The following is a 27,874-nucleotide window of genomic DNA, read 5'->3' as shown; positions in this document are numbered from 1 at the left end:
AGCATAAGGGAAGTTGTAATGTAACTCAAAAAGGCTCCAAGAGATCACCATGATTTGCAAATACCAGACTCAACTCGCATGTGGCACCCTTGTCTGCACCCATAGCCACACGCCCTGGAGCCAGCTGCCAGCCATGAGGGCCAACGGGACGCCCCATAGCTAATTAAGGGCACCCTGCCTGCTGAAGGGGGTGTTGGGTCCCCATTGGCCCCCTGTGGTCTTTAACGTTAGTGTGGAACCACACTAGCTGATCTCATCGGATTGTGAGATGCAGCGGTGGTGCTGTTGCTGTTGTAGGCCTGGTAGCACTAACGCATTTGCAGGTTGGACCTGGACCCATGACCCAGCAGCAGCTACAAGTACAGACGTGCAACAAGAAGTGGAATCTGGAAAAGGGATGGTGAGTGAACCCGGAATGACATGATAGCGCTTCATTATTCGGCTGCCAAATAATTCCCAACTATCATTCTTATACCTACCCCACGTGCTTCAAACGTGCCAATTGTCGACGTCGGACTACTCCTTCCTCTCTTTTCCTCGTTACGTCTTGTTGGCAGCATCTGCAGCAGCAATCCAGCAACTGGCCGCGCGCGCGAGCTGTTTGTTTCTTGACCACACTCCCTCCCGCTGTAACATCTTTTGATGAGACGGCCTCCGTTCTAAAGTACGCCGAAGCCAATGGTCTTGAAGCCAAATAGTCACTCCTGTGCTCCGACCCGACCAGCTGCGCTCGCCCTCACTCGCCCGACGAATTCCAGGTCCATACTCTATTCCGGGATGCAGTTGCTGATAACTAAGTCTTGAAGCAACGGGTTATATTCCAGCATTGGTCGGCCAACTCCTCAACGTAGTATTAGGGAGACGTTGAATGGGAACCGATCAACCGACCAAAGCACCCTTCAGCCCTCCAAATTTCCCGACTATGAACCCCCCTACCGAACGAGACGACTCGGTTTCCCCCATGTCGAGAACGCCGATGGACGCGATCTCAACCCCTGACAGCTCTCGCCGCCCTCCGATAGCACGAGCATTCAGTGGCCCTCCTGGGACAAGCTCGCCCGATCGTGAGTTTCTCCCTTTGGGCAACGGGCTGGTGGCGTCGACCTCCGGCCGGGTCTTTGATGAAGCGCCCGATTACTTGAATGGCGGATTGCCGCATGAAATCCCGTCGCCCCATAATAGCTCGACTGCTGCTTCTCCGTCGGGAATTCCTAGGGCAAACCGCCAGGCGGCTTCGAGCCTACAGGCACAGCTTGATGGATCCGCACCTGATGGCGTGGCCTCCGGGCGACGCAGTGTGCAGTTTGCGAGAGACGATGAGGTGCTCGAAGCGCCACCTGAATTTGGACACGTCCGACAGGATTCTGGGGACTCGACCGATGCGTTTGGGCGCTCTCGCAGTGAACGATTCATGTTGAAATTGAAATCCTTGGCTGCAACCGGAGGAACGCCAGGCCCTAAATCGCCTGGAGCTGGGCCATCTGATGCCGGGTTACCTTCGACGGCCAGCTCTCCTGTCGCAACTCGACCGAACCGCATTCCCGATACTTTGGACGAAGAAGGTAGCGATGCAGACGTGGAAGAGAGCGGCGACGACGGAGACGGCGAAGGGGCCGAACAGCAGGCAACAAAGGCAACCCGCCGCAAGAGGATGCGCCGGCGACTCAAGAATCTTGAACTTAGATCGACACAGAATACGCCTCGGATTGCCAATGAGATCGACTCGCCTGGGCCCAGTAGGTTTAGGACCATGGTGAGGCGATCTACCATGCCTGACGCCACTGAACATCGGGGAGGTCTTTCCGAGGGAGAAGGTCGTGATCATTTGACCGGCACACACCGAAGGACATGGGGCCGTGGTACCTCGTGGGTCGGGAATCCACGATATGACACTGCCGGCGAAGAACCAGATAGCCCACGGGCTGCTCGCATGCATAGACGTAAGATATCCGAGATGTTTGGTGGAGGTGGAGGAGGCGTTTCCGAGGGCGATGCGATGAGCCCTCGCAGACCGCTGTTCGGGGCTGATAGAGCTACCACCTTTGGAGTTCATCGCTGGAAGCAAGTGAAAAATACTTTTAAACTGCTTGGCGGCAAGAAGAAGGCGGAGCAGTTCGATTTACACAAATCGGCCGAATTAATGGCTGAGCTCAGAGCCGTAACTCCAGCTGTTGTCATGTTCGCTAGTATGTTGCAACGAGACGAGCACGGCAACAAGCGCATACCAGTGCTGCTTGAACAGGTTAAGATCAGGGTCTTGGACAGCAAACCTGACAAGAGCGACAAAGACGATAACAGCCGTGAACGGCATTCGATTTTCACGTTCGCCCTGGAGTATGGCAGCGGCCCCAGCCGAATGACATGGACTGTGGAACGCTCGATCACCGACATTATCAATCTCCATGCGCGCTACAAGCTCTCGCTGAATAACCAATATCTACAGACTGCGACCTTGCGCAAGAAGCCGAAGCAACCGCATTTCCCGTACTCGGCATTCCCATACCTTCGAGGCGCTCGCGGAGCCGATGACTCTGAAGATGACGACAAGCCCCCAGAAATGCGGGGTGATGAGACCGCCGCTGAAGCTACCGCAGGAGAGATGACGGCTGCGGAAGGAACAGCAAGCGAGGCAGATCGGCCCGCAACGGCAAGGAGAAGGAAGTCACGCATGGGCCTTCTGGGTAGACGTCAGTCGTCCAGCGTCGCAGAAGGGCTTGAGGGGTCCAACTTGAATCCCCAGAAAGCCGCGATGGAAGCCGCGCTAAAAAGACAGAGATTCGTGGACCGGCAACGTGCGTTGCTGGAGAAGTACCTGCAAGACATGGTCCACTGGTTGATGTTCCGAGCTGACAGCAACCGCCTGTGCCGGTTCCTTGAATTGTCCGCATTGGGAGTTCGCCTTGCCGCCGAGGGAACGTACCATGGCAAGGAGTGCTATCTTCATATCCAATCGTCTAAAGGCATTGATTTTCGGAGAGTCCTTACTCCGTCGAAAGTTATCGCGCGGCACACTCGCAAATGGTTTCTCGTGCGGCAGAACTATATTGTCGTAGTCGAGTCCCCCTCGAACATGAACATTTACGATGTTTATCTTGTTGACCCCCGATTCAGGATTGTGGCGAAACGGAATAAGTTGAAGGCGCTCAAAGGAAAGTCCAAGCAAAAGGGCAAAGAGAAGGAAGGGCCGGCCCCCAACGACGAAGACGACGACGAGGCTGCTGAAGATGAGGATGTCTCGGGCAATCATCATTCGGTAAAGATCTATACTTCGGAACGCAAAATTAAGTTGTTTTCGCGCAACGGCCATCTCATGCAGCAGTTCGACCAATCCGTCAATGAGATGCTGAGGAACACGCCATGGCATGAACACCAGAGGTTTGACAGTTTTGCGCCAGTTCGAACCGGGGTGTTTGCTCAATGGTTGGTCGACGGCCGTGATTACATGTGGAATCTATCGCGTGCCATCAGCATGGCACAGGATGTCATCTATATCCACGACTGGTGGCTCAGCCCCGAGTTATACATGCGACGGCCGGCTGCTATCAGTCATAAGTGGCGACTGGACAGATTACTCCAGAGAAAGGCCCAAGAAGGCGTCAAGATCTTCGTTATCGTCTACAGAAACGTTGAGCAGGCCATCCCTATCGACTCAGAGTACACCAAGTCTTCTCTTCTGCATCTTCACTCCAACATCATGGTACAGAGATCTCCGAACCAGCTGAAGAAGAACCAGTTCTTTTACGCCCATCACGAGAAGCTCTGCATCGTCGACCACGATGTTGCTTTCCTAGGTGGCATTGATCTTTGCTTCGGGCGTTGGGACAGCCCGCAGCACCCATTGACCGATGATCGCCCGACCGGGTTCGAACCCAACTCGGAAATCCCCAAGGATTCCGAGCACTGCCAGATGTACCCTGGCAAGGACTACTCGAATCCTCGTGTGCTCGATTTCTTCAAGCTCAACGAGCCGTACGAGGAGATGTACGACCGAAGCCGGACCCCGAGAATGCCCTGGCACGATATTGCCATGCAGATTGTCGGCCAGCCTGCGCGCGACCTGACCCGGCACTTTATCCAGCGATGGAATTACCTCCGTCGGGAGCGAAAGCCGACGCGACCCATTCCGTTTCTCCTTCCGCCGCCGGATACCAACCATGCCGATCTTGAGCAGCTGGGGCTTACCGGGACATGTGAGGTCCAAATCCTAAGGTCTGCTGGAGACTGGTCGTTGGGTTATCCGAAGGACCTTGTTGAACATAGCATTCAAAATGCGTATGTTGAGCTGATCGAACGCTCCGATCACTTTGTATACATGGAGAACCAGTTCTTCATCACAAGCACGGAGACTCTGGGCACCAAGGTACACAACCGAATCGGCGACGCACTTGTTGAACGTATCATCAAGGCCCACGAACGCGGCGAGGATTGGCAGGCATGTATCATGATCCCTCTTATGCCTGGTTTCCAGAATACGGTGGCCCAAGACTCAGGAAGTAGTGTGCGGTTGATTATGCAATTCCAGTACCGCAGCATCTGCCGAGGTCCTAACTCGATATTCGGCCGCCTGCGCGAAGCTGGAATCGAGCCTGAGGAATATATCCAGTTCTACAGCCTGAGACAATGGGGGAAGCTGAGGAACACCCATCTGGTGACGGAGCAGCTCTATATCCACGCCAAGACTCTCATCGTAGATGACAGGGTCGTCCTCATTGGCTCTGCCAACATCAACGAACGTTCGATGCTGGGCAACAGAGACTCGGAGCTTGCGGCCGTTGTCCGGGACACGGAGACCTTCTGGTCGACCATGGCCGGCCAACCGTACGAAGTCGGCAGGTATGCCCACTCTCTTCGTGTGCGCCTCATGCGTGAACATCTCGGCCTGCCGGTCGACGAGATCACGGAGAACGAGCGAGCTGCGGAAGCCGAAAACGACGCCATGTATGAATCCGAGATGGATCAGATTTATGGTATAAACGAAGACGAGCAGGATGATGTCCCTGCCGCGGGTCCCAGCTCGAGTAACACACAACTCCGTCCCGCGCCGTCGCAGGGGACCAGCTTTAACCACGACGCCACAGCGACCGAAGATCCCGGGTTTACATCGTCTTCAAGCTCATCATCGGAAGCCAAACGGCGATCGCAAGCAGAAGCTCAGAAGAAAGACAGACTCGATGCCGCTCTGGAAGGAACTGACACTGACCACTGGAAGGCAGCCAAAGAGCAGGGTCTGGATAGACTCCGAGACACTGCTATCATGAACGGCCACGAGGTCCTGCTCAACCCCCAACACAATTTAACTACCACGACCACCCACGCATCAAGTCGAGAATCTGTCGAGCAGAATAACGTCAAGAGTAACGACCAGCTGCCGCCTCCCGACTTCCGCCGCCAATCGACAGCTGAGCTCGGCTTGCCGCGACTGACCCAACTCCCGAACCTGCCAGTAACGAACGACACAGACATCGGCGGCCCTTCGGATAAAATCAACCCGCTTGCAGCAGACATACAAGCCGCTGTCATCGATAAGGATTGCATGCTTGATCCATTGGATCCGGCGTTCTGGGATGACGTGTGGAACCGCGTGGCTGGTAACAACACCAAGCTTTACCGTCGGGTGTTTAGGTGTATGCCAGACAGCGAAGTCACCACATGGAAAGATTACCAGGATTTCGAAGATTATGCCACCCGCTTCCATGAGAGCATGACTGGCGAAAAGAAGGGCGCAAAGCCTGAAGCTAAGGGACCGAACGGACAAGCTGGTGGTGCCGACTTGTCTGAAAAGACCGAAAACCAACACAGAGCCGAGCCACACGTGGACGTGCCCTCGATTGCCGGAGATGCTGCCCTCAACGAAAAAGCCACTTCATCCGAATCCCGAGACGCAGAACAGCCTGGGATCCCCAAGATTAGCTTCAACCCGGACAACCTGAACGCAAGACCGGCGACGGCCGAGCCCCCGTCTCCCATCCAGCCTGCGGGAGAGATACCCTTCCCCGCTTTCGAAGGCGTGGCGGTCGACAACGCAACGCAGACGCAAAAGACGCGCGACCGACGCACCACTTTCTCCTCTGCCGACAAGCCGCCTTCGTCTTCGGGCGGCGGCAACCCGCCCATGACGGCAACGGGCTCGACGCACCCGCCCATGACAGCGACGGGCTCAACGCGCCGCCGCCGCCGCGCCACTACCAAGGGCAGCCGGCGGGGTCCCGTCTTCCCGTACGAAGTCCTCGGCGTGGACGAGGCCGAGAACCTGTGCAACCTGGTCCAGGGCCATCTCGTCCAGTTTCCCTACGACTGGCTCGAGAGCGAAGAGAAGGGCGACCATTGGCTCTATCAAGCCGATCTGCTGGCGCCCAAGGAGATTTAGTAAGTCCCAATTGCCCCTGTTTCTGTCCCGCCCCAGGGGTCTTATTTGATGTGCAGCATGCTAACCAACTTACTTGCGCAGTGACTAAATCTTGGATTCTGGTTGTTATTATTACACTACATACAATACTTGACGCAAGCGCTTGTTGCAAAGCTCGGCGCACTTACATCGACGCTTAATCACAAGTTTACAGGCAGACAGACGCCTGGGGCTCCTTGGTCATTTCCATATGCCTACGTGATGACAATGGCGTGGCATATCACACACGGAAAACTGCCACCCGGAGGACAGGATGGTCAGAACATACATATGCTGTTTAATATATAGGAGCGAGGCCACTAGTGGTAGATTTCTGCTCCCTTTCTTCTCCTTTCTAAGCTCGCATGGGTGGAGTGGGATTGCATGGTATAATGGTTATCAAAATTCACACATAGACAACAGGCTGTGGTTGCTTTCATTGCTTGCCCCCCCCCCCCCCGGGTCCGGGCCAAGCGTGTTATACTTGTTTAGGTGGCTTTCACTCTGTATATATAGGTTACTCCTATTTAATCATCTGATTGAAATACGATTCATCGCATCATTGCCCGGCTCACCCCGCGTGTTTTCGTTTACATGTTACTAGTCCCCTGACCACTTAGGCACGGATATCTGGAGCTTCGTCACCGAGACTTGAACAAATCACAGTCGGAATCCAGGAAGCCAAGTGACCATTGCGGATCTATACCAATTCTTACTGGCAATATTCTCATCATAACGTATACTGCTCTGTTGACCTCTTCATAAGCCTTCAATAACCGGAATACCCGTCCCGCTATAGCCGACACATCTATAAGGACCCTGGCTAGATCTCGAAAACCTCGCCAACGCCGTAACCACCGCCCCTCCGCGTATCCACCAAGTCCAACCGCCAGCCCTCCCAGCTCGTGAGGCCGCGTTTGATCTCTTTGATGCGCTCCAGGCGCTTCTTAGCATCCTCCTCGTGGGCGCGGCGGAACGCGTCCTCGTCAAACTCGAAGTCGTCGTCCTCCAGGAGACCTTCGTCGTCGCCGGCCCCCTTCTCCGCCGCTCCCGTGAGTGCGTTGAGCCCGCTCGTGAACAAGTCGCCCAGACCCGTTCCCCGACCGGACGCCTTGCGCGCCGCGCTCGTCGGGGATAAAGGTCCTGAGAGGTCGATGTTGGTAAAGTCGCCGCCGGGCGAGGCTTCATCACCCTCGGCGCCTGTTTCCATGTCTCGTCGGCGTTGGTGCCAGATGCCGCGACGCAAGTCGTAGATCTCGGCTTCAAGGTCCCGGATTTTCTTCTCAAGTCGTTGGCGCTCCTCATTCTCGAGCTCGTCAATGCCGTCATCATCGCCCCCGCCCTCGGCCGCGTCCTTCTTGCGGAGCTTGGTGTTTTCGGCCTCGAGCCTCTCGACCTTGGACTTGAGTTCGGCCGTTTCCTTCTCGGCAGCCTCCTTCTCGCGTCGCAGGGCCTGGGTCCGGCTGTCGTTCTCCTTGTGCAGATTGCCGAGAGCCTGGACCTTCTTCTCCAGGGCGTCGTGCTTCTTCTGGAGCTCTGTGAGGGAGTCGTTCAGGGTGCTGTTCTCCTGCTCGAGCGTCTTGACACGGGTCTCGGCGCTGGTCCGGCTGCTGCCCTCGCGCACGGCTTTCTCGGTCGTGCGTTCAAGGTTTCGCTTCAGGTCCACGAGCTCGCGGGTGGCCTTGGAGGCGGCCTGCTCAGCGCGCGCCAGCTTTTCTTCCAATGCGACGATCTGGTCCTTGTCTGTGCCCCCAGAGGCTTCCTGGCGGGCGGCTTGTGCACGGAGGCGCGAGAGTTCCAGCTCCATGTTCTCGATCGTGGCAGCCTTGGAGTCGAGCTGGGCTTGGAGCTCGGCAGCGGGTGGTGAGGATGCTGCAACGGAGGGGGATGAGCCGTGGCCTCGGCGAGTGGCAGCTGATTGCAACTGGTCATTCTGGCGTTGGAGCGAGGCGATTTCTGCTTGCTGCAGCGCGTTGTGTGTTAGTACAAGCCAAGTGCAGGGTGGCCTTTGCCACGCGGTAGGTCGAGAACGTGTATGTGTTGAAGGATACGTACTAGCTTCTCAACCTCTCCCTCGGCGCCGGCGGCGGCCTTGTTCTCGTCGCCGCCGGACTCGCGCAGATCGTCCAGTTCGTTCTCGGCCTTCTGCCATCTCTTCTCGGCGTCGGCCGCCTCTTTGGCGAGTCGCTTGTTTTCTTTCTCTAGATCCTCGATGCGCGCAACCTGTTTCCGATAGATATCAGCAGCGCTTGCTACCTCGCCGTCGGGGGTGGTGAAGGGGAAGCCCGGGGAGAGCGGCCCGCCAGCCTTGAAGGAGGCGGACCGCATCTTGGACTGGACGGAGGGTGACGTCACATCTGGGATCCCTTCGTCGCCGCCAGTGACTGCCTTGTCCTCGATCTTGAGGTCCTTGATGGCCGGGATGGAGATCTTCTTCTTATCCTCGGGCTCGTCGGCCGCAGCGGCATCCTCGGCTGGGGTTTCGGCCTCGGCCTCGTCGTGGGCGGCGGAGGCGGGGGCGGTTTCGTCCTTTTCCTTCTTGTCCTTCTTGGATGAGCCGCCCTTCTTGGCGTTCTTCTTCTTCAATGCCTCGACCTGGTAGATGTGGTTGCAATCGTTAGCCAGGGCGGTTTATGCACCAAGGTAGACAAGCACAAAACTACAACACAGACAGTGCAAGCATAAGCATGCAGTGCATATCATCTTACATACCCTCTTCTTAGCGGCGGCCAGCTTCTCGGCCTTCTCAGAGTCGTCGGCCATAGTGTATGTCGCGAATCGGGGGGCCTTGAGAATGCGACGGGAATGGTTACAGTGCCGGTGCTCAGGCTTGATCAATTGTGGTTGGAGGAATGGGGGCAATTGACTTGCTGATGTCGAGTTAGCTGTTAGCTAGAGGTGGAACATTCATCCAATTGATGGAAGCTGCGATATCTTACGTATTACGGAGTACCTGGACCACTAATGCAGCAGCAGGCGCTGGTGCCAGCATGGCCACAGCTACCTAATCAGCTAACCTAGTTGAGGTACCTAATCCAGGTACCAAAGTACATGATCAGTGGACCAATCACTTTAGGCGCGAGTATAGGTAATGGAAGATAGGCTCTGTGCCGCATTAGCCACACCAGCCTCCACCACTCACGTTGATTCAATACTTTAGGTACTTCAATCACCATGACTTCTTGATCTTGAGTGTCCAAACTTGAACCTACCTCGACACAATTGAAGAGGATATGATCCAAGTCATAAGCAACTGAGAAGCCCAAGGAAAACGGCGTTTGCCAAGCACAACTGCGCCAGAATAGCATCATCCATAACCACCGCACGTCCGCCTCTATGCGCAGGTTGATCAGCACTATGGCACAACATGCGAGCCCGAGACGGTTCGCTCCCCTGCAGCAGGGAATAGCAGCCGACCAGATGAGCAACTTGCCCAAACTAAAAGGCGTCGTCTTCGATGTCGATGGCACTTTGTGGTACGTCTAATTGTGTTATGTCTTCATACTTCCCCACCCCCTCGCTTGATCCTGGTTACATCATGACCCTTGCCTGTTTGCTTGCCAAGACTACCCGACGGAGCGGTATAAGTCCAATCTCAGCTTCACGTGCCGTGCACGACAGGAAGAAATCCGTCCTGACCAACCACCCATGGCATAAATGCGGCTGGCGCATGGGTGTTGTCGTCTAGTATTATACTCAGGGCAGCCGACATTGACTAACACTCTCCCTCGCCAGCGAGCCCCAGAACCACATGTTCGGCGAGATGCGCAGCGTCCTCGGGATCCCCAAGTCGGTCGACATCCTGGAGCACGTCTACTCGCTGTCCCCGCCCGCGGCGCAGGATGAGGCCATGGAGTCCATCCGGGCCATCGAGCGCCGCGAAATGGCCCGCCAGACGCCGCAGCCGGGGCTCGCCGAGCTCATGGCCTACCTCGACCGCCGCGGCGTCCCCAAGGCCATCTGCACCCGCAACTTCGACGCCCCCGTCAACCACCTGCTGACCAAGTTCCTTCCGGGCTCCGTCTTCCACCCCGTCATCACCCGCGAGTTCCGTCCCCCCAAGCCGGACCCCGCCGGCATCCTCTTCATCGCCCGGAGCTGGGGCCTCGTCCAGTCCGCCGCCGCTAACCCCGAAGAAGATGGCGCCAACCAAGTAGCGGATGCGAGCGGGCTCATCATGGTCGGCGACAGCATCGACGATATGACGGCAGGCCGAAAGGCGGGAGCGGCAACCGTGTTGCTGGTCAACAAGGCAAACGAGCACCTGTCAGAACACGCACATACGGATATGGTCATTACCAAGTTGGATGAATTAGTACATCTGCTAGAAAGGGGCTTCGCTGGCCGCCACATAACAGAAAATTGAGAAACCCCTGATAACCATGTGAACCCGACACAGTGACGGCCATGGATACTGGACTCGTTCGGGTTTGCATCTAATAGGGCTCCCAGGCACCATCGGGTCTCAGCTCACCACTATATAACCCGGGATGGTGTTGGGTCAACGCAAAAATTCGGGGCGAAATAAGCCTCTCAAAAACACAGGTCCACTGGGCACATCGTAACATGCATGTAACCGTATCTCTCGCGACATGCTCTGTTCATCGCTGGGGGGGGGGGGTTTTTTTGGATGTCTACAAAAAGATATGCTGGTCTCAACGTGCTCCCCATTTCATATAACATGATGCCCATATTGACTCACGATCAACCATCCCTGGCTGGAACCCCTTTGAACGGCTCTGGCTAGGCCTTCATTTTAGACCTCCCTCGACGTCGTGGTTTACAGTCAATGTGGTCCCATAGCATGAATACTTGGGACATACCTATCATGCGATCACTGCCCTCGAACGGTCCAGCTTGCCAATGAATCGCCTCTGCCGAAGAGACAAAGGTACCCGCGACGAGGGAGGGCGCAAATCGGGTGGTTATTAGGACCAACAAATTGCGTTCTGATTCATAGAGTAAGCTACTTTGGCGGGTATCCCGCGCTGCCGTAACCACCGTTTGATGGGGGGAGGAAAGCAGCCTGTCGTCGGCTGTCTTTCCTCAACTCGTCGGGCGTCTCTTTCCGCGGCGGGGGAGGCATTGGCCCTCCTGGGCCAGATCTCACGGGCAGTGTGAAAGTTGCTTGGCTCGCGCTAGCCGGCAAGTTCTTGTCAGGGGTTCCCACCCGTGGTACGGATGTGGCCGTGGCCGATCGCTGGCCTAAACCAGGATGGGCTGCTGCACCACCTGCACGCCCGAGGCTACCCATTCCGTTGCGCGTTGGTGACCGGTTCTGCGAGTGACTGGCTGCTTCCCGTGGCGATGAAATGGCCCCCGCAATAGGGATCTCTCCGGATGTAGGCGTGTAGCCACCATCACCCTGGTAAGTTGGCGAGTCGCTGTGGCGCAACAGGTCTTGTGATGTCGGCGAGAGCTGCGGTGCCAAGTGGGATTTCCGGTTGTCCTTCTCCATGAGCCCGACAGCCCAGGCCCGCAAGTCGACAGGCGTGCGCTTGGCCGCCTGGACAAACGGATCGCGCTCCTGAAAATATATATTAGTAAAGCATTTCTTCCCATGCGCTTACATGATGGGTATCTTACAAAGAGTTCCTGCGGGGTCGGCCGTTCGTCAGGTACTTTGGACAAACACCTCTGGATCATGTCCTCGAGGATGGCCGGGAATGCATCGCTCTTGGGAAGCTTAGGTGCGGGCTCGTGGACAATCTGCTGCAGGAGGTCCAAGATACCAGCTGGTGCTCCGTCGCCATCGGACAGCTGCTCACTGGCAGCAAAAGGGAACTTGCCGATAGCCAGCTCCATGATGGACAGGCCGAAACTCCAGACATCGGACTTGACCGTGTATCTCTCGCCCTGGATTCTCTCGGGTGCCATGTAAGTCGAGGTGCCGACGAAAGTGTCCGCGATCGAGTTAATCAGTTCTCCAGACACGCCAAAATCGCATAGCTTGATGGAGCCCCGAGAGTTGACCAAGATGTTGGACGGCTTGATATCGCGATGCATGATATGGTGCTTCTCGTAGAGGTATGTCAGGCCGCCCAGGGTTGCCTCTGCGATCTTGCCCAGTACATCGACTCGTACGGGGCCGAAGACACGAGATACACGGTCGAGAGATCTGTGGCCAACCCATTAGCTTCGCCACAGATATGCAGCTTTCTATGCATGACTTACCCAACGTCCATGTACTCCATGCACATGATCACATCGTTGTGCTCGTTCAGGAATGCTCCGTAAAAGTTGACGATGTATTCGGAATTGCAGCTGTGCATGATTTGGAGCTCGCGCACGATTCGCTTCCTCATTTCCTTCTTGGCCTCCACATGGATAATCTGTGAATCATGATATCAGCGACCTGTCTTCAACTTGGGCGGATCTTGGATGGGATGCAGACCTTGCGGGCCATGGTTGTTCCCGTGGGCAGATGCTTGATCTTGCTGACGGTACCTCCATTGCCTGAGCCGAGCTCCTTTATTATCTCGAGATCTTCCTGTCTCAGGTCCAAGTTGAACTCGATGCCAATCTCCAGCTGGGCTTCGTTGCCATCTTCATGCCTGGAGCCGCCTGCGCCCCAGCCCCCGGCGTTGTCGTTATTACTGGATGGCGAGGCTTTGGGGGCGGCGGGCGTAAGGGCGAGACCCTTGACGTTCTTGCGCTTCATGGAGCGCGGGGCAAATGGATCGGCCATGTCGGGCGGAGTGGCGACGGGCGATAGCAGGTGATTCGGGTAAGTAATGAGACCGGACCAGAAGACGGGTAAAGCGTGGTATTCGCGGCAGAAAAGCCCTGAGAGCCTCTATGCGATCATGCAGCTATTTCGAGAGCAGGGCTGGAGCGATGGGCGGCAGATGGCCAACCTGTGTCTGTCCCGTTGACAGGCCGGGGGGGGGGGGCGCTTCGATTAGGCGACACGTTGGGCGCGATAGGGAATTGTCTCGTACCTAAGACGAACGGACGATGTTACCCCGCGGGACTGGAGTTGAGAGTTGCGGGCAAAAGTAGGTAGAGATGGAGGAGTATCCGTACCAGCAATCCAGAGGGCTTGGGTCCAGCAGCAATGTGTGGGATATGCTGCAAGAGGAGCTGCTGCCCGATTTTTGAAGAATGGCAGTAGGGAGGGTTGTTATTGGTGTTGTTGTGCTTGTTCGATGATGGCAAATGGCTGCTGCTTCCTTTTCCCTGCTGTAACACACACAATCCACACACGCGGGTGCTGGGTGGGCTTGGATGGGTGGGCTAGGCCAGTAATGTCCAAGAAAGCCGGCGACTGTGCGAGCTTTCTCACCCTCTCACCGTTGGTGGTGGGGGCCTTTCAGGAGCTGGGAGGGGCCTGCCAGTCGGTCTGGAAGCGCCTAAGCGAGTCGGGGTCTTTTCCTCTCGAAACGAGACCAAAATCAATCAGTCAATCAATAGGAATCCAATGGGAATCCAGCGTGAAGGGTATATGTCACACTCAAGACTCAAGCTAAGCGTGCAGGTACATACACTGATGCGCGGCAAGGAGCCGTGCCTTTGAAGTACACGTACAGGGCAAGGGGCAGCTGCTGGCTGGTCGGGCAGTGGAGGGGGGAGGGGGAGGGGGACAAACGTTAGGTATGCGCCCAAGCTTGAACGATGATGATGGTGAAGCTTTGCTGCAGTTATGTAGGTAGTTTCGCCTAGGGGAGATTGTCGGAATACACCCCCAAGTAGGCAGTGCCACGAGATGCAGATATTGCGAGAGGGAGCGAGACAGGGGGAATAAGATCAGATGTTCAATGTTTTCCCCTTCGCTCTGCTTCCACTTGGGACAAAGAACCATCAATCAATGGCGTCTGCTGCTGTTCTGTTACAGTCAAAGCACAAGCGCATTAGCCCCAAGCAGGCTTTCAATGGTTTGGGCTGCTGGTTGCACGACTTCTCGACTTCGTCTACGACCGACTGAAGATGCACCGCACCTTTGCTTGCACTTACAGAGAAAACCACCCCCTGAATATGACGATGCCCTTCCATCCAGGAGAGTTAGACCCCCGCAACACTTACGAGTACAGTATCCGTACCTATGCTCCGATAACACATAACATGCCAACCTAAGCTTTTTGTCATTTGCTCTGATACTGCCACTTGAAACCCCTAACCTTCAAAGCGTTTATAAACGTGACATGAGAGGTGGGCTTCTGTCACACGAAGTGGTCCAAAATGCCCTCCCTCCTCCTCGTCCCAGCCAGTCAGGGACGGAGCCGAGAGGACCCGGGTCTGCGTTATTGAAGCTGCCGATCATATATTGCATTTGCCTCCCGTCCATTTGCAGTCTGACTTGCGCCGCTAACGTATGGTGCCTCAGATCAAGGGGTCGATGATAACGAATGACCTGCTTCACGCTCTTGCAGCCGCCCCTTCTAATTGCTGACTCATCGTGCCAATATATAATCTTTATTATTTGAAACGATAGTAAATAACGAAAATACTATTCAATATTTACAAAATTCAAATTTCAAGCCCCGATAGTTGAGGTCCAAGATCAGACAGCCATGATGGAGCCCTGCGCGGCTGCTCGGCTGCACTTGCATTGGCAATGCCAGTTCCTACCTCGCTTACAGTTGTTCGTCAAAGGTCACTGTGGCCTTCATCGCCTTCAAGAACCACCAAGGCTAACATCAAGTACCTGAATTATTGAACAAGGCATTGAGCACTCTCTGCACAGATACCATAGGGTTCACAAGCTCCCAGGGTCAGAGAGAGAGAAAGAGAGAGAACAGCATGCGGTGGCTTCAGTAAAAGTAGTCTCTATTACTATGGACCTCTGCCATCAGGTCATCATAAGGCAGTCATTCTTTGGGCGACGTTGGGATATCAGGAGAACCCAAGACCAAGGTTGTCCATACTGTCACCCTTTCGCAGCGTTTTCAGTGCTAATGTATATGGCCTTGTACCCAGAACCATATCAAACCATCACCACGCCCCAATCATCAGAGTCGTTACAAGCAGAACCAGGAAGAGAACGCCAAGCATGCATGCCGGTAAAGGCGAAGCAACATTTAACGGTCCTCGGCCCACTCGTTCTCACGGCGGATCTGTTCCTCCTCCTCCGGCGTGAAGTCGTTGGTGATGTTGAATGTCTTGCGGATCTCCTCGGGAGACTTGCCCTTGATCATGTTGGCCACGGTCTTGCAGCCGACATCAAGCAGGGGCTTGATGTCCAGGTAGTTGGATGCGAGAATGATCTCAAAGAGCATCTCTTGGTCGACCTGCATGAACTTCTGATCCCACTCCTCAATCTCGGTGGTTCGCTTGCGGGTATCAGACTCTTCCTCGTTGGTGGCAGGGGGATCGCCGCGGTGATGCTGGCACCACTCGATCACCTTGTTCAGAACGGGCTCGGTAACCTATGGTACGATTATGTCAGTACGGTTCAGAAAGAAAGAAGAAGAAAAAAAAAAGAATACAAAAACGGCATTCGAGACGCAGCCGAGGCGAAATGATGCAATGTAGGATTGGGTAGGTACTTACGTTAGGGATGGGGATGGTCTCGGTAACAGCAGCTTCACCAAGATCCTCCAGCATGTTCTTGATCAACAGAGAGCGCTCAGCGACAGCCTTGTCCACTATGATAATCTGGTTGTCGTTGGACTGGAGGCGAATGGTGGTACCTTCGGTAGCGGCCATTTTGACGGTTGTGACGTGTGTAAATGTACGATTGCTGGATATCGTGATGAGTTGCGGTTGTAGTAGCCAGTTGGTGATGTTGTACCAATGGCCAAATGCTGGGTTGTTGTGGGTAAAGATTTGTCGCAGATGAGTCTGGTCGTTCTGGATTTATTGGGATGTTGTCAGAAGAGAAACAATGGTAGATGTTGGTGGGTTGGGATTTGATTTGGCAAGTGTTTGTAGGTTGGGTGGGGTGAGTGGTGCAAATAAGTAGTTGGGAAGCCGTCAGCCTTCCAGGGAATGGGAGAAAGGTGTTGTTGTGGTGCAGGCAATGGAGAACAATGAGCTAGTCGCAGTTTGGGTCACAATGGAGCAGGTTGAACTTACACTTGCAGCAGGTGCCAGTCAATCAAAGTCGGTTTTTTGTTGTCCTTTCGGCGAACGAGGTCAGGTAGAGATGCAGGTGTTCGTTGTTGGATAGAACCAAAGGAAGTGTTATGAATTGATGGTCAGACAAAGAGGCGGAAGGATCAAGGTCAGACTGGAGGAAGACCGGCGGCTTTTTGTTGGTTGGGCTCGATACATTGAATTGAGCGATCAAGCTCTCTGCTTTTAGCTCTACTTACTTAGGTGCTAGGCAGTCATTGAAGTCACTGGTGATGGGCCAGTACAGTGGAAGGCAGCTATGGACGTAGGGGAGCGGGTCAGTGGCCAGGCCGTGAACAATGATCCCTGTGGGAAGCCGCGCCACTTAACCAGAAACCCATCTAGCCATTCCAAATTTAGTGCGCTGATGCCTAGGTGCTTTGCGGGGGGATTCTCCCATTACAGGCTACAGCAGCAGGCCACAAAGCCCAAGGGTCCATTGGTGGAGATCGTTTAGGTAGGTACAGAGCCGGTATGACTCCTTCCCCTTCGACTTTCACGTTTACTTGCAAGTGCGCGCACATTCGGAAACATCAATGTACCTATCCTGCATCAATACATAGATCACTTGATACGTTCCATTACTTTGAAGCACATAGGGAGCACATTTCCTGCCATGCCATGATGCGCCCATACAGTAAGTAAGTGTGTGGCGTAGCAAGGTTGGTTGGTTCGCTGCAATGACGAGCAAAATTGGTGGATATCGCAACCCTGGAACACCAAAGACCATAGAAGAAGAACCTTTGGAGGTTTTCCTTACTGTACATACAGCCAGGTCACCAATATCAGTTGCCCTTTTTTCTTTTGTTTTATCCGTTGAGGTCCCTGGAGAGAGTAGCCTGTAGATATATCAGTCATATCAGGCACAACACAAACTTACAAGACCGCAAGGGTTTCGGCACGGATGCGAACAAACAAGAGACTCTAATGTGACTACTCAAAAATTGGAACATTGAATGTTTGCTTGCATCAATGCTTTGTCCATATTTGGCGTTTTCCTACATACTCCTAAGCACAAGAGGCGCTTCATGCACCTGGGCTAATAACGCCTATCTATGTAGGTACATGTGTAAAGCAGCCATGTTAATGTAAATGACAGGTTTGTAACATATAGAAACCAACTGATTCCGGATTTTTTTGCTTCCCCTTGTGATCAATCACAACTCCATGATGTCCACAGATCATGTCTGGCATCCATGCGCCAATGTCCATTATGTAAAGGAAGGAAGGAAGGAGGGAAAGGTTCAAGAACAATAAACAATATGCAAGGGCGTTGCAATATCAAAGTCTGCACTATGAAGCCGCAACGGGTATCATCCATATCTAGAGAAACCGCAAGGGCGAGGCGACGAGGGGGCGACCATGTTAACGTAACGTGGTCCAATGGTGACTGGTAAAGAATGCACGAAGCAAATTCCAATCCAGTGCTGGAAGGTGGAAATGATAACGATAATAATAATGAGAAAGGAAGCGAAGAAAGAAGGGTATCTCTGAATATTCTCCCCAATCCGTCTTTAGCCAAGAGCCATCCATCCGTAGTAATGAAAAGGGAAAAAAGAGGATGTGTGGGGATGGTAAAAAAAAAGAAACACGTCCATTCATGTCGTGTACGTCGTTGATCAAAGCTCTTCACAGCTCGTCAAACTCATTTGTTCATCTCGATTTTTTTTAGATTTTTTTTTAAAAAAATCCTCTTCGTTTTTTTCTTCAATTTTGTTTTTCGAGTTCTCTTCTGGAGAATCTAGGAGTCTCTAACAGAGCTCTGCATCCTTCGTAAAGCGTCCCGGTGTGCATCCATCAAGTCGCCTCGGCGCATGCGCTCTTCGAAGATGCGTTCCGCGCGCTCTTTCTCGTAGAGTGACATCTGTTTGCGCTGCGCCTCTTGCTCCTTTTGCGACAGAAGCTTGAAGCGTCCCTGCTCAATGCTTTGCCGAGCTGCGCCATCACGGTTTAGCATACCCGCGCCTGAGACGAGCGGGTTCGAAGATGAGGCCAAGAGAGTCTGGCTTCCATTCGCGCCAGTTGTGATTATTGGCGTACCGGCCCGTAGGTCCTGCGCTACGGATTGACGGAAATTTTGCATTTGGGCTTCACGTGCCGATTGGGATGGCAAGGTCGAGTACCTCTGGGGCTGGTGCGAGTCGAACGGTATCGCCGCAGCCGGAGCGGACGATAAGCGCGAGGCCCCTCGTACGGGAAGTTGCATCGGACTTTGCTTTGAATCAATCGGAGACGCCGCGTATTGCAAGCTCTGTTGACGCATGAGCTGTTTCCTTTGGCTCAAGGGAAGATCGTCGGCATCTTGTATGGGCAAGTGACCGACTGAACCAGCGTCACTAGGTGTTTGAGTCGGGTATCCTGGGTTTTCCGGCACCATATCGACCTGGGATCTGCTTCGGAGGAGGACCTCGCGCATCCCAAGCAGCGTCTGAGGGCTGGAGTAGGAGACGACTCCCGGTATAGGCTGTCGAGTGTCGCCAGTTTGCTCCATCGATACTCGCCTAGAGGACGCAGGCGAGACCTTGTTTGATCCCACCGGCGATGCCGACTGACGTGGACCCGCTTGAAGCTCGCCACTGGCTTCCTCCTCGGGGATGGGTTGGACCATACCCACATCCGTTGACAATCGGTTCGTCTGGTTGAACGATTGTCTCTTGAAGCTATGGCTCGGGCGGATGCTTGTTTCTTGTGCGGTCGTCAAAGCAGAGCTAATCGAGACTCGAGAGTTGGATCGGGCCATAGGGGCCGCTTCGGAAGTTGCGCTAGGCATCGGCATTACCGCGGGCGGCAGGGCGGCATTCGCAGGAGTCTGTTGCAGGCCTTGGACATCGACTGGAGCGGCAGCCTCTTCGCCAACTGTAGCCTGCATCGGGCTTGGCAGCACGTCTACTTTTAGTTCATCCGGGTCGGGGGCATCTGCCAGAGCCAGATGCTTTGCCCACTCGTTGGTTCGATAGGATTTGGCCACGCGCGAAAGGCTCGACGGCAAGCGGTCTTTCGTCAAACTATTAGGCGTGGAATCCGTCGAAGGTGCCGCTGAAGATACTCTCTTCGGGGTAGCAAATGCATCCTGAGTCTCCGTGGTGACGTCCTTCGTCTTGTCGTTTCCAGTGGCAGTATCAGCTGCGCTGTTTCGAGTTGACCTGACACCAACAGTCTCATCCATGACCGACGGGTTCAGGATATCGGTCGCAACTGTCTCTGCTGTAGATTCGGGACGCAGAGATTTATTGGTGCTATCAATTTTGCGGACCGCGCGTTTTCTGGCAATAGTTGGCGGAGTGCCCAGCAAACCATTGCTTACTTCGATGGACGGTAATAAACCTGCCCCTTTAACGGTTATTCGATCGTCGTCATCATCGTCTTCTGCCTTCTCATCATTGACGCTCATCCCGTCAACGGTTGCAATGACTGACCCAGTACCCTCTTCATCAGCATCCGGTGATTGTGTGACGAGGTCTTCTTGGCTTTCGCCCCCGGTGGGTGACAATGGTGATGGAGACAGAGCTCCAGATCTTCTCTTGGAAAGGGACGATCTAATCGATCGGTGCGACAGCTTGCGAAGTAGATATCCTGACTCAACAGACAAACGATTGCCCAAGGAACCTCGGGAGTCTCTTTTGCTGAAATTGACAGACCGGTCTTCGTCAGCAAACGTAGCGAAAGAAGATCGATCATCTTCATCGCCACTATCTCGGTCCGCCTCTTCCGGAATCTGGAATGGAAGAGGGATAATCTCGGGCGCGGATGATTTAACAACTGTCTTCTCCGTGACGGCTGTCAACTGTGAAATAGGTCGAGCAGATTCGTTGATATTTCCTTCGCCGTGAAGCTGAGCAGGCTCCGGCATTGCCGGCAAGCTATCATCACCGACAGGGCTATCATCTTGCGCCACTCGTACCGTGACATTGCTCTCATCTTTTTGGTCGGCTGTGACTAGCCCATTCGCGGCCGGTTTTGGCGGCGGTGTCGGAGAAGATACCGGTAGTTCGACCAATTCAATAACGGTTTCACCCGGCGTCTCCTTGTTGATAGAATCATCGATCCGGCCGGGTTTCTCGCCCACGTCCCCAACACCGGAATCTTGCGAGATGCTGGGGCTCGTCAGGTTCCGTTGACCGTAGGTAGCCTCCCATTCCCGTCTCTCTCGAGCGTTTTCGGCCTCCACCTGGCGGCCGAGGTTTGCTTCTTCCTCGTCCATTTGTTTGCGAGCTTCCGCGCGGGCTTCAGCTCGCTTGGTGCGCCGCTCCTGGATTACTTTCCACAACCGGAGCTGCGATATCATTCCAATGCCGCAGAATATGACAGTTAGCGCAAGCTCGACGCGCATGCCTCTAGTGATTGGATACGTAGTGGCTCCGAGCGGAAATAGACTGGAGTTGAGATCCCAGATCCATGCCCAAAATTCCTTTAATCCTGCTCGACTGAAACAGTCGATGCCCAGGACTATCACAGTGGCGCCGGCAAATGACATCAGAGCCATCAGACCATACGCCCGGGTGTACTGGCTGAAGTACAACGCAAAGCCTGCCAGCGTGAAGGCAATGATGAAGATGACCTTGCCGGTGGTATTATCCTGCAACAGACCGCCGTCATGAAGCGATAGCAACCACATACTGAAGCAGAAACCGCCGAGCAAGCAGCCCAAGCTTTCTGTCAGATCCCTGAACACGATTGCGCCGCCGCCAAGTAGAAGTCCCGTACATACAACCGCGACCACGTAAGCGCCTTGTACCGCGTTACTGACGGGAAGGACCATGACGTAAACAATCAGAACCGTAGTGCATAAACTTGACAGGTAGGCCGCTGAGCCGAAGGCGTGTAGGCAGTTGTTTTTGATGCCGATCAAGGTGTATACAACGCCTGTCACAATGAGAATAGCGCCAGCAACCCCCCATCCTGGAGTTACGACTGGTGTCAGGGGAAGCTCGCCAGCCGGAACCGTTGCTGCAAACGAGTTGTCAGTAATTCCTTCAACACAGAACGCCATGAGCTCGAGAAGCTGGGCAGCTAACCGTTATCAACTGTCGAATTGCTAGGTGTGATGTTGCCATTCAGCGCCGAAGGGGCGGCTGTGGGAGATGACACCACCGTAGAGTGTGGAACGTCTGTGGGCCGGGTCGTGGTAATTGATGTATCCTTCGTCGTTTCCGAGTTTGCTGGCGGTGCGGTGCTGGTGGGTGCCTCTCCTGCCGGCGGCCCTGTCGTGGCCACGGCCGTAGTGTCCTGTCTTCGAAGAGGACCCAAGCCTTGTACCGTCACTGCATTCGACAACACCACCAAGCACACCACCATCCATGATCGTATATTTCCGGATAGCATTATGGCAACCTCTTGCTTGCTTGCGGATAGGGAGGTGTGGCTGCGATGGGGCCTTCCAGGTCTAAGTCACCTAGGACGCAGCGTTGTCTCCTCTTGTAACCCAGTTGTCGACTTTCAAGAGCTGTCACAAGGCATCATTGGCATGAGAGATATTGGCGCGAGTGTACCCTGACAAGCCACTGGGACTTCCAAGCAGACCTTTAGGGTCTGGAAACTCCGGGCGGCAGGTTCTTAAGAAGCCCGGGTGGTGGGTGGGGGGCTCGAATCCGTCAGGCCGGCTCGAGCTGAACAAGGAAATATGTGTACTTGTGGCAAGGATGTTGCTGGGCAGTGTTCACGACAAGAGCCGGAGGACAGCCCGGGGATAACGTATGTTGTGGCAGGGCCGCACAAGGTAGTGGTAGATCAAACGAGTTATAGCCAAGTCCAATATCACGCATGGGCCGTCAGGACAGGGCAGTGGGGGCCTGCTTTCATGCGAGCAGCTTGAACATGTAAAGATGACGAGAGGACGGGTATTTGGTGACATTCACGACCGGGAGGAAGAGAAGGAGGGAAAACTCAACATCGGCTGTCAACCCGGGTCGCAGGCCAGTCGTGGGTTGGACTCATGCCTGTTATCGACAAGTAGTCCATCTGATGTAGGTACCGTGCCATGACCACGCCGCTCATCTCGGTAGTATATCGTTACTCCACTTGGAAGGGCTGGCTGGTTTTGGCCATGCCGAGCGATGGCTGACAACCAGAAACACCCGATCAGAAGCGCCTATTCCCCTCGCTCACCTGTGGGAGATTGGCAGCGACCGACGAGAAGTGCGACGATTCGACAAGAGGCGTGATCCAAATTTGCTTTCTTACCAGGGTTGAAGTCTGGGTCCGCTTCGGGCTGGCTAGGCAAGCTAGGCAAACCCATCCCACCTTGCTAGTGCGTAAGCCCTCTTGCGCCCCTCCACCCCCATGCACCACGCACCATGCTGGTACCTTGCGCCCAACGTCAATTGAGAGGCCCCTCCTCCCTTCCATGTGCAAACGCCGCTGGCTGGCGGACGATATATTGAAGCTTTCCCAAGAAAACACCGTCGCACGTTCGAACTATATGATGCCCAGGTCAATTAGGGTTTGGGATGCCGTCGGGGGATAACTGTCCAGTCGTGACGAGTCAACCAGTCAACTCAATGTACCTATCTCCAGCCGTAGCTAACTGGTTGCTGGCTGTCCAGAATGTACCTTGTGGCTGCATACCATGGCTGGGGATATTCAGAAGGGATCTGCGCAGTGACTTGTTCTGGGAAAAGAAGCAACGTGCGGACCGCTACCATCTGAAGGGCTGGCAGAACTTGTCCCTGATGGCACCATCACGGGTTGGAGTAGGTATTCCTGTCGTGTCGTGTCACTTCGCAGCGGGGCCCTGCAAGAAGGTATGTATGTAGGTTACTATCAATGTATGTTGGTCATGTAGGATGGGCTCGATGGGATGCATGTATCGACAGCAAACGCACATCAATACTTGTTACTAACCAACCCCTGCTCAGACGTGTCAAACGAACATCACTCTGACTGACTGACTGACTGACTGGGTTTATGTCGCTTTCCGCTTTCGCTCCCAGGATCAATCAAGGCGTTGCACTCGTGGCACTGCACGGCTTGGGGGTGTTGGCCAGCACACACTGTCGAGTGGTCCAGGATGCCCAGGATGGGAGCCAATGGCGGAATAACAAACTATTGGGAACACTGAAAGTTTCCGTTTCCGGTTCTTTTTCCCGTGAAAGAGGCTTCATAGTCCAATTATAGTGACAGCGTCACGGTCGTGTTTGGGAGAGAACTTTGCGCAGACCTCTGGCGTCAAGATTCCGAAGACGAAATTGCAGCTCCATCCAGGTGCAGAGGCCAACGCCAGGGGTGGGCGGCCTAGGCGATCAAGCCGATGCCCCGCCACGGCGTGATTGGGTCAGATGGGCAGTCGCCGAATGTCGCTTCGGCCGCCTCTGCAGCTGGCAGCCTCGGGATCACCTGCAGCGAGGGGGGTGGGGAGGATTTTGGGCGAGAGGGGAGGAAAATCAGCAATAAAGAATCCTGCTGTCACACCAATAGTACATGTTTCTCGGGCGTTACGGCAGCAGGACGACGCGGTGCATCCACAGCTCAGCCAATACATCAGCCGTTCACGGCAACCTGTTGAGCTGGAGATCTGCCACTACAAATGCACGCATCGGGGCTGGATCTCGAGACGGCCAGCTCGCTCTTCTTGGTCGGACATTCAGACGGCACACAGTCTCGTCCGCCTGGGACTTGTCCTCCTCCCTTTCTCCTGGCCCGGCCGTGCGGAAAGATTCGAGAAGCAAGGGAGGCTGAATTTAGACTGACAGCTTTGTTCTATCCATCTCAACTCCACCACTCCAAAACTGCTGTCTTGAAATCGTTGCAAGGACCTCCGGGCCCTCTTTTTCGTATCGGAGCAAAAGGTCACACCACCTACGTGACGTAACGTAACTACATAAACTACCTCTTTGGAACCCGGAAACCGCTCGGGAGAAATCTAGGTACAGGATGATACCAAGTGGACTCGGCACGTTTTTTTTTTCCTGGTAGCGGAAGAGTGGATGGGATGCAATTTCCTACATTGGGGGTGGAGAAAACCTGGGATGGAAAGGTTGAAGCGCATCCCGGAATCGCATCATGGGTCTCCTTGGTCTGCCATCTTGGGTTGGTCCAAAGCTGGACCCGCGCCTTAAAAGGCTTGGCAAATTAAATACCGAAGGTACCTGAGCTATCGTGGATCCCTGCTCCTCACCAGGGCAGCTCGCCAGTATAACTCGCGCGGAATATAAAAAGAGAAAACCTGAATGACCGCGGTATAGTATCCGTCGGTTAGATTCATTGAATAGCCTCCAAATTTCGGGCCCCTCCGAGGTAAATAGATACTCCTTTAGCTGCCAAAGCCCATAAGTATTACCTGATCTACTATGGATACTTGAGGTAAGAGTGGTGTAGGTAGCACTGCCCGTTACGCCTATAGTAAAAACGAGTCAAGCTTTTGTGTATAGGTAGTTAGAATGTGTTTGCATGAGTCGCACATGAAACAAAAACCAATATTTTCCTGTTTGTTGTAGATTATAATATTCTTACTTCCCTATCCCTGGTAACCCCTATCTCCAGCTGTTACTTGTCCTACCACCTTACGCTGGGCTTGAAAACAATGTGACCATGATGTGCTCATTGCCTTGACCGTGTCAAAGTGGAATTGAAACGAAACCCTGCGTGCGTATATTTTATCACCAAATACCAACACGGGCGCCGTCCTGTATATCATTCCTAGTTGCTACTCCGTAAGTTCTGGTTTCCCACCGGTATTTATGGCTGCTTGCCTGGTATCAAATATCCCTTGAAAGCCATACCCCCGTTACGCCTCATACAAAGCAAGTTGCCTGACAGTGACAAAATTGGCTCACGAGCACCGTTTCATCTTCTAGGTCTGCCGGATCCGTGATCGCCGTTGACCTTTGCTGAACCAGGCCTTCGCGCCGTCCTATGAGGCTTATCGGCAGCGGCTCGACCTTTCCGCCCGAACAACGTCGACCACGCCCGAAAGGGAGCCCCGCATACTGCTATCGCGGTCTGCAATGGGAGCGCGAGAATAGCGACCATTCTCTCGGCTAGCCAATGGCCCAAGTCCACCTGGGCTGCACTGTGCTTGGCTGCAACCGCGGCGAGGGCCAAAGCATCGTTCATCTTATGCTCGAGGTACTCCACGCGGCGGTCCGTTGCATTGGCAAGGAGCGCCAGCTTCTTTTCGTATCGGCGGACAGCGCGGTTCAAGGCATCCAGTTCTGGTTGTGTGTTGTCCCTCATGCAGCGTGCAACCATGGCCTCCACGGCCCGGTTGTTGTCAGAAGTATCACTGTGCACACTGGCAGCCGATGACATCTCCGCTGCTGCGGCTGCAGCACGAGATTCGAGCTCATCGAGTCGTCCGTAAAGGTCTTCGATCTGTTGATCACGCAGCGTCTTTGTCAAATAAGGATTTGAGCCAACCAGTCGTTGCATGCGTAGAGTACGGTTCTGGAGTAGCTTGATCAGATGGCTCACGGGGCGAACCTCGGCGGCGATCAAGAAGATGCACAAGTTATAGTCGGAAACAAGACCTTCTGATCCCCGCGTCAACTGGCACCGAATAGCATGCAAAAGTAAGGCCCCCAACAGTGGGAAGACGAAACACCCGGTCAGTGCAAGTACTTCGTGGGTGTGCAATTCCCGTGAAGCAGAGTCTTGACGCGATTTCCACTGCGTCTCTTCTGGGCTCGTAGATTGGTCTTCGACCGTTTCCCCTTCCTTCTCATCTTCCTCCGGGACATTCTCTAAAGCCGTTGTAGCAGAGCCCGTCACGGAAGGTTCGACCTCGGTGTCAGACTCAAACACATGTTCGGCCATAGTCGCATCCCTCAATAGCCGTATTTCCTGCGCAGCATGATACCAGTCCCAGGGCTGGGTGACCGACCAATGCAGGAATATAGCAGCAAGACCCAGGAGTATGACGTCGGTTAGAAAAGCACTTCCGTCCTGGAAGAGTATACCCCCCACAGCAGGCAACAGCGCCAGAACAAGCGGTATTGTAGCATACCGAGCCCGCTCGGCTGATTGCTTCTTCTCCTTGTCTGGAGTCCATACATCTTCATCGTTGTGGCCGAATGAATGTCTAGCATCGTTTAGGCTGAAATCGGAAAAGTTCGAGCTACGCCGGCGAACGTCGGCAAAGGGGTCTGTCAAAGGGCTGTTCAGAGTCGGGCGGCGACGTAAGTGAGGAGGATCGTCAACCGTTACAGCACGTCTCATGCCATAACCAGGTGGCGCGTTGCCCGGGGAGTGCGGTGGGTGCCCTGCAGCGTGTGCAGGTGCAGGCGTTGACGCGTTGTCATCTGCCATGGCCGACGTGAAGAACAAACCGCACGAGCGCATAGCGGGTTGGTTGCCCGACCCACAGCAAAGTGTGAGATGGGCCGGCGCGATGAGGAAAGGCAGGCTGAAGGGGTTGAAGTTGTACGACGCATACGGATGTAGTAACAATGCGGTCGAGTCGGGAGATTAAAGTGGCATATATGTAGGAGGTCAGAGGTCGGCTCCAAAACCCAGCCGAGAAGAATGAGCGGGACTGGACTCTCTGCCAGATAAGATGGCGTAAGAAGTAGCTTTCCTCTTCCTCTTTCCTGTACAGGAGGCTTTTTGGCAAGAATGGTCGAAATGTCGGGGACGGGAGGCGGAAAGAGACAGTTGAGAGAGTTTAGCTGTTGCCCAAGTCGGTCCTCAGCTGCCACCAACAAGACTAGGACAATGGGCTACCTGCCTCCCTTCGGACTAAGAAATCTTCATTCTCGTACTGCTACGTGTAGGTAGTCACACACATGCCGTGCCTAAGTTGATCAATTGATACCACCAGAGAGTGCTACCTCGAGCCAATGCCCGAAACATTACGTATTGATGTAAGAAAGAAAGTACAAACTACCGGTACCAGGCGTAATAGAGGGGCACGAACCAGAGACATGCCTTACCTAACGGGCCTGGGTCCGGGGGCACTATTGACATCCATCATTGATCGATTGATACTTTGAATTAGGTAGCATCTTCCAACAGGTCGCGAGAAGAATACCAGATCCACAAGGATACATGTTTATATTCATTTGATGATATATAATTAATGCACTGATCTACATATATGGCCCTCAGATCCATGGCTCCTCCCCCATCCCCCCCCCCCCCAACTGATCGAACCCACTATCCACCCACAAGCCACCAGCATAATGACAGGCAGGGCCGGAGAGCTGTAGCGGGGACGCCCCCAGAAAACGTTACTGGCAAAGGGGGGATAAATTGCTTGTCAACCTCTCAGCCGAGGCCCAAGTTAATCTGCCCTCCCTGGCTGGCAATTCCCAGTGGGCATGCCTGTAGGTATACTACTACATGTATGTATCGCCAGAGAGCCAAATTGTCGGGTTCTTGTTGGTCCTGACGAGACATAGACCATAATATACCGATTGATACATCAGTCGGCCGTCGGTTTTTGGTTCAGCGGTATATTCTACAATTCTGCCACTTATGTATGGCATTGGCTAGCCGCATCTG

General features: G+C 54.2%; 7 protein-coding genes across 7 annotated transcripts; 2 read left to right on the top strand and 5 right to left on the bottom strand.

The window, feature by feature from the left end:
- Nucleotides 1-922: 922 nt before the first annotated feature.
- PG985_006165 (Phospholipase) lies at nucleotides 923-6,367 on the top strand (the record flags this gene model as incomplete). Its single annotated transcript, XM_066825934.1, has 1 exon — nucleotides 923-6,367. The coding sequence occupies one exon, from the start codon at nucleotides 923-925 to the stop codon at nucleotides 6,365-6,367; it is 5,445 nt and encodes a 1,814-aa protein (XP_066685541.1).
- An 841-nt stretch (nucleotides 6,368-7,208) lies between these two features.
- Nucleotides 7,209-9,148, bottom strand: PG985_006164 (myosin heavy chain; the record flags this gene model as incomplete). The annotated part of the gene is made up of 3 exons (XM_066825933.1): nucleotides 7,209-8,348; nucleotides 8,441-8,980; nucleotides 9,098-9,148. The coding sequence occupies 3 exons, from the start codon at nucleotides 9,146-9,148 to the stop codon at nucleotides 7,209-7,211; spliced, it is 1,731 nt and encodes a 576-aa protein (XP_066685540.1).
- A 594-nt stretch (nucleotides 9,149-9,742) lies between these two features.
- PG985_006163 (Histidinol phosphatase or a related phosphatase) lies at nucleotides 9,743-10,751 on the top strand (the record flags this gene model as incomplete). Its single annotated transcript, XM_066825932.1, has 2 exons — nucleotides 9,743-9,861; nucleotides 10,121-10,751. The coding sequence occupies 2 exons, from the start codon at nucleotides 9,743-9,745 to the stop codon at nucleotides 10,749-10,751; spliced, it is 750 nt and encodes a 249-aa protein (XP_066685539.1).
- A 600-nt stretch (nucleotides 10,752-11,351) lies between these two features.
- PG985_006162 (dual specificity protein kinase FUZ7) lies at nucleotides 11,352-13,073 on the bottom strand (the record flags this gene model as incomplete). The annotated part of the gene is made up of 4 exons (XM_066825931.1): nucleotides 11,352-11,912; nucleotides 11,972-12,503; nucleotides 12,560-12,717; nucleotides 12,780-13,073. 4 exons carry the CDS (start codon nucleotides 13,071-13,073, stop codon nucleotides 11,352-11,354), a joined length of 1,545 nt encoding a protein of 514 aa, XP_066685538.1.
- Nucleotides 13,074-15,402: 2,329 nt separating this feature from the next.
- Nucleotides 15,403-16,030, bottom strand: PG985_006161 (SCF complex subunit Skp1; the record flags this gene model as incomplete). Its single annotated transcript, XM_066825930.1, has 2 exons — nucleotides 15,403-15,750; nucleotides 15,875-16,030. 2 exons carry the CDS (start codon nucleotides 16,028-16,030, stop codon nucleotides 15,403-15,405), a joined length of 504 nt encoding a protein of 167 aa, XP_066685537.1.
- Nucleotides 16,031-18,179: 2,149 nt separating this feature from the next.
- On the bottom strand, nucleotides 18,180-21,760 carry PG985_006160 (uncharacterized protein; the record flags this gene model as incomplete). Its single annotated transcript, XM_066825929.1, has 2 exons — nucleotides 18,180-21,385; nucleotides 21,454-21,760. The coding sequence occupies 2 exons, from the start codon at nucleotides 21,758-21,760 to the stop codon at nucleotides 18,180-18,182; spliced, it is 3,513 nt and encodes a 1,170-aa protein (XP_066685536.1).
- A 3,459-nt stretch (nucleotides 21,761-25,219) lies between these two features.
- On the bottom strand, nucleotides 25,220-26,713 carry PG985_006159 (uncharacterized protein; the record flags this gene model as incomplete). The annotated part of the gene is made up of 1 exon (XM_066825928.1): nucleotides 25,220-26,713. One exon carries the CDS (start codon nucleotides 26,711-26,713, stop codon nucleotides 25,220-25,222), a length of 1,494 nt encoding a protein of 497 aa, XP_066685535.1.
- Nucleotides 26,714-27,874: the final 1,161 nt, after the last annotated feature.

This window comes from Apiospora marii (assembly GCF_038362585.1).
Source record: "Apiospora marii strain CBS 49790 chromosome Unknown utg000004l_segment0_segment0, whole genome shotgun sequence".
Lineage (NCBI taxonomy): Eukaryota > Fungi > Ascomycota > Sordariomycetes > Amphisphaeriales > Apiosporaceae > Apiospora > Apiospora marii.
Note: the sequence above shows the minus strand (reverse complement) of the source record. Positions and strands in the feature narration are given on the sequence as shown.